Source organism: Neovison vison, chromosome 13 (genome assembly GCF_020171115.1).
Source record: "Neovison vison isolate M4711 chromosome 13, ASM_NN_V1, whole genome shotgun sequence".
NCBI lineage: Eukaryota > Metazoa > Chordata > Mammalia > Carnivora > Mustelidae > Neogale > Neogale vison.
The window spans coordinates 108,014,159-108,024,955 of NC_058103.1; the positions used below are offsets into that span (position 1 = coordinate 108,014,159).

The window sequence follows — 10,797 nt, forward strand, 5'->3', positions numbered from 1 at the left end:
GGGATTTTCTAATCATTCATGGTCACACATCCCATGTCGGGGGAAGGGCGTGGAGAGCCATTTTGGGGGGAAAGTTCTCTTCAACGGAGTATGCACATCAGTCTTCCTTTTCCAGGTTTCCACTTCACACTAATCATATCTGGTAGGTGATATACCTGGGCAACATAGCAGAAGCAAATGCAAACCTCTGTCAAAGAATGACCCCACAGCTCAGGCCATATAGAATTCCCACAGAAAAGAACAAACTTTCCTGAAGAGTTTATAATACAAATTTACAAAACACTAAAGGAAATGATCCTTTGTCCATGAGAGTTAGTAGATAAGATAAAGAGGATTATTAGCTCCCTCAAAACTTGATATGACAGACTCATCATAAAATACCATAAATACATTAGACTTTAGTGAGTTAAAGAGACAAAAAGAAACAATCGCAGAAGAAAAGAAAAGCAATCTTTAAAAGGAACCAAACAGAACTTCTTGAAATGAAAACACGAATGAGGTGCATAAACAACGAATTTTGGAACACTGAGGAATAATAAAATTAAATTAAATCATAAAATTCATCATGGAGAGATTAAGAGATACAGAAATGAGAGAATGGTTAAAGACATAAAGAAAAAAAGTGAGAGAGTTGGGCATATTTGCCTACATAATAGAAGTTCTAAAAGGAGAAAACAGACTGGGGAAAGGCAAAGTAATGCAGTGGAGAATTTTCCAGAACTGGTAAAAATTATGAATCTTTAAGTTCTGATAAACGATGAATCCTGAGCACTACAAATAAACCTTAGTTTCATTGTAGTGAATAACTCTTAGTCATATTGTAGTGAAATTTCAGGGGAAAAGAAAGAGAAACTCTTTTTGTTATTGTTGTTTTTAAAATTTCAGTACAGCTGACATGAAGTGTTACCCTAGTTTCAGGTATATGACGTACTGATTCAGCTTCTCTATAGGTTATGCTATTCTCACCACAAGGGTGGCTTCCATGTGTCACAGCACAACAACACTATTACAGTACCACTCACCATGTTCCCATATATACACATGCTGTACCTTTGGTTCCCGTGACTTATTCATTCCATAACTGGAAGCCTGTATCTCCCTCTCCCCTTCATGCATTTTGTCCGTCCCCTGCCCTTCCCGCCGGCATCCATCAGTTTGTCCTCTGTATTCATAGGTCTGATTCTGCTTTTTATTTATTCATTCATTCATTATGTTTTTTAAGATTCTATATTTGAGTGAAATTATATGGTATTTGTCTTTCTCGGTCTGACTTATTTCACTTAGCATAATAACTTCTAGGTCTGCCCCTGTCTTTAAAAAAAGACAAGATCTCATCCTTGCTTTATGGCTGAAAATTTCTGTGTGTGTGTGTGTGTGTGTGTGTGCGCGCGCGCGCGGGCTACATAAAGAAACTCTTAGTAGTAATCAGAGGATTCAGATGAAGAACAACAATTAGACAAGCAACAGACTTGTCAACAGCAACAAGAGACACTGGGATGACACCTGCAAAATGCCAAGCAAAACCAATCATCAACCTAAAATTTATCAGCCAGTCATTGAAACTTGAGAGCGAAATAAAGACAAACTCAGACAAAGACTGAGAAAGTTTATCCCTCATACACACTTCCTCAAAATTTCCCAAAGAAAGCTTTCTTACTGCGCAAAGAAGGAAACTGCACCTAAAAGAGGTGCATGTATGTAGGAATAATTAGCAAATAAACCGATAAATGATAGCAAACTTAAGCAAGTGATCACTATTAAAAACACCAGTAATAAAAATAATGAGGGTAGAATTAAAATGTCAGGCAATAATGACGTGTGAGATGGAATGGTTGATTACGGTCAGGATTTTAAAAAGTTTTCCTGTTGATCAGAAGGAAAGAGATGTTGACTCACTTTAAACTTTGTTAACTCAAGAATACACATTTGTACATTTTAAAAACGTCCAAAAGTGTAGCATTTAGTCTTCCAGGCAACAGTAGTAAAGGCTCAAAAGCCTATGTGAGAATAATTTGAGCACGGTGAAGGAAAAACTAGGATTTGACTCTAATCCCTGCTCCGCCACACACTTGCCTGTGGGCAAGGGGCTTGATGGTACTAAGCCTTCATTTCCTCATCTGTAAAATAAGAACAACTCCTTTACCTCATGGATGTTTCCAGAATTAAAGAGTATCAAATAAAATCTTTTTTTAAAAAAAAGGTGGGGGGCGCCCTGGTGGCTCAGTGGGTTAAGCCTCTGCCTTCGGCTAGCGTCATGATCTCGCGGTCTTGGGATTGAGCCCCGCATCGGGCTCTCTGCTTAGCAGGGAGCCTGTTTCCCCCTCTCTCCATCTGCCTGCTTGTGATCTCTCTCTCCCTCTCTCTTTCTGTCAAATAAATTAATAAAATCTTAAAAAAAAAAAAAGAATTAAAGAGTGTCTGGGTATAGTGTGTGCTCAATAAATGTTATCCCTTTCCTTGTCTTTTTTCCTCATCACATTGCCATCCTTGAAGGGAAGGCATTTCCTGCTCTGGGCCTTCTCACACCTTCATGCCAGCTGAAGGCCCAGGGCAGGGGTCCACACATCCTGCCATGTTCAGCGCTTCCTCATTTTCATAGTTAGAAGAGCGCACTGTCTTAAAGTAACAGAATGCCCCCCCCCACAGCAGAGGTGTAAGTCAATGAGAAGCTGAGAACCAAACATAAATCATAAGTAAATCATAGGAATCAGGTGAGACCGACTGTGCAAGTTCTCTCTGATGTCCTCCTGTGGTGGCAAAAGCACTTGAAAGACTTCTGTGATCATGTGGGTCTCCGTTTCCTCATCCGAAAGACACAGGGGCAGGACGACAGATGCCACTTCATTTCTAAGGCAGTGCCCGAGAGCCTGAGGACAGAGATTCTCCCACTGCTCCCACAGACATGCCATTTGTGGCCAGAGTCTGCCAGGCAGTGCTGACGGCAGAGGCTTCTGTCCTATCAGCTGTGGGAAGACTGACAGCTCAAGCTCAGTGAGACCCTCATCCTGGACATCCCGGCTTGGAGTGGGGCAGGTCTCTGCAAAGCAATGAGCCAGACCAAGCAAGGAGGAATCAGAGGAAGGGCAAGTGACTTCTGAGTCGGAAAGCAAGAGAGAGGAGTTACGGTTTCTCTTTATGACCATTGGCCTGTCAGTCCTTTGCTCTGAGCCACAGGGTGGTCTCAAGGAGAACCCAAGAAATAGAAGCACTAGAAGGAACACAGTGTAATGCATGGTCAATGTGTTCATGGGGGACATGAAGATATAACTGAACCACCTCAGAACCCCCATGTGACAAGAGGTTTGGATGTGTTTGTAGGTACTGAAGTGGCCCATAAACTCTATGCTAACAGATCTCCTATAACGTTTCCCTGCCCTGATCATGTCTGTTCCATATAATCGTCTTTTGATGCCTTCACTGTCTAATGTATTTTACACTATAAAATTAATAAGGTTCTCTTGGGCTTTCCCAGGAAAGGAGTTAATTCCCACTAAGCAATGGCACATCAGGAATAACTAACATCAAATATCAAGCCCAGCTCTAGCATTCATAAGCTGGATGACTTGGGCAAACCTCTTAATTATGTCACACCTGTTTCTCCACCTGGCAAAATGGAGTTGCTCTCTCTTTCTCCCCCCACCCCACCTTCCAGGGAAGATATAAATATAAAAATAAACAAGAATCTATATGAGATTTGCAACAACGTGGATGGATCTAGACACTATAATACTAGGCGAAGTCAGTCAGAGAAAGACAAATACTACACGATGGTGCTCGTGGGATTTAAGAAACAAAACAGACAAAGGAAAAAAAAAAGAGACAAACCAAAAAACAGATTCTTAACGCTAGACTGATAGTTGTTACCAGAAGGATGGTGGGCGGGGGGATGGATGAAGTAGGTGATGGGGACTACGGGCACACTTGTCATGACGAGCACTGAGGACTATACAGAATAGTTGAATCGCTGTGTGGTGCACCTGAAACTAATATAACACCGTATGTTAACGATACTGGAACTAAAAAAAGGAAGAATGTATATGAGAGAGCATTCTATGCCGCTTGGAGGAATGCACAGTGGAAACCAAGGGCAAGTGCATGTTTACGGCAGGGCACCTGGGCTCCACACTGATTTAAAGGACACAAGATTGCATCGGCTGGTGCCTCAGCTTCCCCATCAATGAAGAAGGGCAAGCAGCATCTATCTCAGAGCTGTCCTACTAGTACCTGGGGGTTCTAAATTCCTAGCAGTCCAAAATGTCAGAATTATGCCCTGCAAAGCACTTGTTTTGAGAACTAGCTTATTTGTTATATAGATTTTTATTTATTTATTTGACAGAGATCACAAGTAGGCAGAGAGGCAGGCGGGGGGCGGGAGGGGGGGAGCAGGCTCTCCACTGAGCAAAGAGCCCGAGGTGGGGCTCGATCCCAGGACTCTGAGATCATGACCTGAGAGGTAGGCAGAGACTTAACCCACTGAGCCACCCAGGCGCCCCAAGAACTAGGTTATTTTAAGAATTTTCCTATTTTACTCTAAATGCTAATCATATATTCTTTTGTTTCAAAAGCTCTCTAATCTGCACTCCACCCACTCCAAGATCTGAGCACGCTTTGTAATAATAATTTTAAAGCCACAGAATTTCTGTAGTCAGCATATCTGAGATCTCTTCAAGACAGAATGACCAACTCAGTGACTCTGGCAAGGTGGGGAATTTGGTCATGTAGTCGTGGAGGAAGGCAAGAGCAGTTTCAGAAAACACTGTGGGGTTTGACATTCCTCACGTACCGTCCACCCCACTTCCGCCCTCTCTCCTGTGCGGCCCATTCCCCGATGCCCTCCATATCCTATGTCCCGGGTCTCTGCTCATCCTGTCTCCCTTCGGGGCACAGATCAAGGCTATAGTAAGTATTTACATTTTTTCATTCTTAGAGATGCCAAAAGGTAGATCTCTAATGTGCAAGCTTGACAGAGTGAGACAAGAATTTAGTCTTTCTCAATACCCAAGTAGATAATTACCCACTCATAAATCCAGCCCCGGAAGGACGCCGTTTGGCCGCGGGAGGAAATATGGCTCCTTGTTCGCTTCAGCATCTAGGGCAGGGCGAATGCTGTGTCAGAGAATCCCTCCTCTATGTCACTTCACTATAGAATAGGGAGGAGTGAACACAGCTACTGCAAGGAATGACTAGAGATTCTGGGACGTAACAGCCCCTGAAAGACATTTTAATTGAACACCCCTTTGGGGGGGGTCCCAGTCATGTACGTGCAGAGTTCTGTGGCAGATGTTGGTGGAAAGGACCCTACAAGATGTCTGGAGGGAGACAAAGCAGTTCTTTCAGACACTACAAAAACTCTCAAGTGGAAGAGGGGAAGGCACGAGGACTGGGACAGGGAGCCAACATTTAATGAGTGTTTCGTACATAGGGAAATTTCCATGGAGTGGATGTGTAATGTGCAGCTTGAAATCCCCAGGCCACAAGCCATGAGCAGGGGACTGAGCAGTCCCCTGTGCTCTACCTTCCCCTCATATCTGTTGGCTCCCACGGAGCTGTCTTTTCTGCTTCAGACAGCTTTGGGGTACAACTCATGGTCTGGTCTTATCAGGTCCCCATCAGCTAAACTGAAATGCCCATGAGCCAAGGAGAGCTCATGCACAGTTCCGAGCTACGGAGATGTTAAAGTAGAAGGAGTCGGATTTACTATCTATCAGGGACACTGGGGAAGGAATTCCAGCAGTAGATGGGAAGTGTATGCTCTAGAATTAAAAGGGATCCCAGTTCAGTTCTTTCCTGGTTTGGCCCAGTTGCTTCATCTCTTTGAACCCTCATCTCTCCAAATGTTTATGAGTGTTAATAAAGCCTTCCTACTGCAGCTATTGTAGGGTTAAACAGACGTATATAAAAAGCTAACATATGGGAGGTACTTAAACATGCTCTCTCCCTACCTTTACAGCCTAAGGCTTCAAAACCTCTTCTATGTATCAGGGAAGATACATTACAAACCCAGCAAAGGCAAAAAGGCCTTCTTATCCCATGACTACAAGCCCAAATTAGAGCTAGTTCATTGGCTTATGACTTAATCATTGCTGTTTTTAGTTGTAGTTTACAGAGAATTTTTCATGGACTTCAATGGTAATGATAAGTGGGCCTCATCGGTCATTTACGCCATGGTGTAAATGAGTTTAAGATGCTTCTCCTAAGAGCAGGTTTTGTGAGGAGGGGGGAAAATGGCACCAGATTCCCAACATCTGGGGGCAAACCATATCTGAAGTACTGGTGTGTGCGGTATATCCATTTTTATGTTCCCTTTTGCCCATGGATTATCAACGCGAAAAGCTTTTTACTATACAGAAGCATACTAAACATACCAACAATGACTTTGGTTAATAGTTGAGCAAAACCACAAAGACTAATTGGTTAAAAAAAATACTGTTTTGTGCAAAAATGCCTTGTTTATATACCCCTCAAGCCTCAATAAAAAGATTATAATCAGAATTATGGATTCCATCAGAGGTTGCCTTAAAAAGTAAATGTACAATGTAGATGGAAATGAAACATTTAGGCAATTATTTGCTTTCACCAGAAGATACAAAGTTTTATTTTCAACATATAATATGAAAATATTTCTTTAGCTCCCACCTTGAATACTAGAGGAAGATATGCTACTACTTATATGAGTAGAATGGTGAACGTCTGAAAGCAACTTTAATTTACTCAACACAGAGGGGATAGAATTACGAAACAGCTTCTCAGAGATCACGACCTGAGCCAAAGGCAGACGCTTAACTATCTGAGCCAGCCAGGTCCAGAAACAGCTTCTTATTAAGAAATAAAGGAGGTTTTAGCTTTTTCAAGTTGCAAAATGGGTGTTTAGTTCACTTCCTCCTGTGTTTTCTGCAGGACCCTGCAGATTATAACTGAATTTGCTTAACTTCTCTGTACCTCAGGTCACTAAAGAGCTGAATCCACTCTCCTCACTGGGACCAAATTGTCAAGTAACATGACATGTCTCACTGAGGGTGATGTTCCAGAAAGCACTGAGTAAGATCAGAAGAATCATGGGCTTTTATTTTCTCTCTTTTCCTTCAAACTACTCACTTTATCCACATTCCTAACTCAGGTAAGTGAGGATAGTCAAGAAGGAGTTGTCCATATGCCTTGAAAATACTCAGTGCAACCTCTTTGGAGAACAGTGTGGAGATTCCTCAAGAAATTAAAAATAGAGCTTCCCTATGACCCTGCCGTTGCACTCCTGGGTATTTACCCCAAAGATACATATGTAGTGAAAAGAAGGGCCATCTGTACCCCAATGTTTATAGCAGCAATGGCCACGGTCACCAAACTATGGAAAGAACCAAGATGCCCTTCAACGGACGAATGGATAAGGAAGATGTGGGCCATATACACTATGGAGTATTATGCCTCCATCAGAAAGGATGAATACCCAACTTTTGTAGCAACATGGACGGGACTGGAAGAGATTATGCTGAGTGAAATAAGTCAATTATCATATGGTTTCACTTATTTGTGATGCATAACAAATAGCATGGAGGACATGGGGAGTTAGAGAGGAGAAGGGAGTTGGGGGAAATTGGGAGGGGAGGAGAATCATGAGAGACTATGGACTCTGAAAAACACTCTGAAGGTTTTGAAGGGGCAGGGGGTGGGAGGTCGGGGTACCAGGTGGTAGGTATTATAGAGGGCACAGATTGCATGGAGCACTGGGTGTGGTGCAAAAATAATGAATAGTGTTATGCTGAAAATAAAAAATAAATTAGAAAAAATAAAAAAATAAAATGAAGATAATAATATCAAAAAAAATTAGAAGAAAAAAAAGAAAATACTCGAGTGAATCCAGTAAAAAGAGAATCTCAGAGACCAGAAAACTTAGGACTCTCTCTCAATTTACATGAGTTCAAATGTTTGAGTTCACACTTGTTTCTTGCTCTTAGGCTTATCCCCTAAATTATAATGTATTTATACCAAGCAAAGAACTTTTTCTTAAAGATATAGCTGACATATAACATTATAATAGCTTCAGGTATACAACATAATGATTCAATATTTATATATATTTCAAAATGATCACCACAGTGAGTCTAATTAACACTTATCACCCCATAGTTACACATTCCTTTCTCCTGATAACAACCTTTAAAGACCTATTCTCTTAGGAACTTTTTTTTTTTTTAAGATTATTCATCATTTGACAGAGAGAGACAACAAGAGAGAAGGAACACAAGCAAGGGGAGTGGGAGAGGGAGAAGCAGGCTTCCTGTTGAGCAGGGAGCCCAATGAGGGGCTTAATCCCAGAACGGTGGGATCATGACCTGCGCTGAAGGCAGATGCTTAATGACTGAGCCACCCAGGAGCCCCTCTTAGGAACTTTCAAATATATAATACAATGTTACTAACTGTAGTCACCATGCTGTCATTACCAGAGACCTTTTAAAGTAAAAAATTTATGGACAACTCTCTATAACTTTAAGAAAAATGAAATTATTAATACCTAAAGTAGGTAATCTTTGAGCAGGGTTTTTTTTTTTTAAGAGCTAGTTCAAGTTGGTAGTTGTTGCATATGAGAATAATTGAACATTTCATTTTTTGCTCACAAACGGTCTGGCTCCAACTAAAAACTCAGCATCCAAAGAATACGATGATGTGCAGTAGGACGGAAGCCTAGAGCCCATGCCACTTTAGTAGACTGTCCAGTCTTCTGTTAATAGCTGCACAATTTCCTGGCCAAGATCCTTGAATGGTTCTTAGAATCAGTCCTTCCTTTGTATATAGATCTGTCTCATTAAAGACCTTAGGGATTGGCTTAAGGTAAACAGAGGGGGGAAAATCATGTGAAACCAAAGCTGGAGGGTTGCAGAAAACATATTTCTATCTAGGGAAATTTCTGACTAAAAGTCAAGTGCTCTGACAACACAGTCCTTTGCTAAGCATTTGTACTACTGAGTTGTTTCTTGCCATTCATATTTATTGACTGACGATCCTTATTTAAAGGGACTGAGTCACCTCAGTGTTGTGGGAAACAAACAAGGTATACATCAGTTAATCAATGAGAAAAGTTTCTATCGACTGGCTTTCTATCAAAGCCAGCTCAGAGTCTGAGTAAATCTCTGAAATGAAGAAAGTAGTTGACTCCCCTTCTCCTACCCCCACCAACTCTTGTGAATAAATGAAATGAGTAAATGGAAACCTAACCTGTGGCCAGTAAATAGCCCAAAATAGCCTGGAAGTAATGTGCTCTTGCCTGGAAAAGATGACTCTCGTGACAAACTTAAAGAAAACAAAACATCCACCACCGGCTGAGAAGGAGAGGCATAATTGGGTCAAAATCCAGGAAATACTTACAATCATTATAAAGGTGCCCAAGAACTCAGAGATGGTTTCTTTAGCTAAGCTGCTCTTCAAGACCAGCCTTTGCTTGAAGCTTTTCCCCTTTCTTCCCTTCCCAGGCTGCATCGTGAGGTTTCTCCAAGGATCACTCTCTCCACCAGTACCCGCTTCTTCTGGTCCTTACTTCACTCGCACGTGAAAATGGAAGTTTTGACAACTGCTCACAGATTCCTGGAGATGTCTGGTGAGATTCTCTGACTGTGCAAACGCTGTCCCAATTAGAGCCCGTGACTTAATCCTCTTCTGGTGAAATTGTCATCCCCTGTCCACGGCTGTTTACCTGACTTAGCAAGTTAGAATCTGAAATCCCCAAAACGATTCTTTCTGTGCCTGATAGATTAATCATTACCTTTATTCTCAAGGTATTTTTTTTTCTCTGTTGGTTTTTGTTTTGTTTTGTTTTGTTTTTAAGAGATGAGAAAAGAGATGTTGTGCTCGTTGTATTGCCAAACCACAGCGATGGGCTCTGGTCCAGAAGAGATTTGCATGTTACACAATTGCAGGCTTCTGGGTTTTTTTTTCCCCTATTCAGAAGTGGGTGGTTGGGGAGTAGTTTGGGATTATCAAATCAGGTATACATACATCCCATGTAAACATTCTCTTCTGAAGGAACTTTTCATGCACGTTGGAGAATATGGAGAAAATACAGATGTGGCGTTCTGCAAGATAAAATCACTCTTGTTTTCTTCCAATATCATTTCAGTGATTTAAATGATCCCTCCCTAAGGGGAGGGGGTGGTAAAAACAATTGTATCCATTCTAGAGATGGGGAAATTAACATACAAAGAGACCACTGGAAGTTTCACATTGTAAGACTTTAGGACAGGATGGCTCTCCTCCTTGATTACTGTAGCTGGGTTTCATCTACTGAGGACAGACCGGGGTCCAAGAATCAAAATGACGGAGAGAGCAACTTGTTGACCTTCTTCTAAAGAAGGATTCCAGTTTGAGAACCAAATTTCTCCCCTTCGTTTTCCATGAAATATTTAAGCAAAATACATAGAAGATAAACTTGAAACCACACAGCTTGAAGATCAGAGAGATACCCCAGTTAAATAAGAAAGGGATTAAACATACTGAAACAAGGCTTCTAGGTTATATCATTTAAGTGTGATGAATTACCATCCTTGCAGACAACAGGCTGTTTAGGACTAGCATTCTGCCATGTCAACTTTCCAGCCTTGCTTTTCAAAACAAGTTTGTCTGAAGAAAGAGAATCCAGCAGTTGTTTCTGAATACCAAGCCAGTTTCATGGAATTAGTACCCATGCTCTGTGCTTCCTCCCAGTCCCCCCACAGAGAAGCCAGTTCTGTTTCAGGCCTTCCCCTCCCTTTGCAGGAGGCCTACAGTCATTTCCAGCTGAGGAGGCAGGAAGGGAGGAGAGATCTAGAAAAA

At 41.6% G+C, this 10,797-nt stretch overlaps 1 protein-coding gene across 1 annotated transcript in view; it reads right to left on the reverse strand.

Annotated features, from left to right (window-relative positions):
• Positions 1 to 9,807, reverse strand: part of AQP9 (aquaporin 9) — a 44,294-nt gene extending 34,487 nt beyond the window's left edge. Inside the window, exon 1 of the mRNA XM_044229870.1 lies at positions 9,358 to 9,807. Within this exon, the coding sequence (XP_044085805.1) occupies positions 9,358 to 9,468 (111 nt within the window). The 5' untranslated portion in view covers positions 9,469 to 9,807. The remainder of the gene's footprint in view (positions 1 to 9,357) is intronic.
• Positions 9,808 to 10,797: the final 990 nt, after the last annotated feature.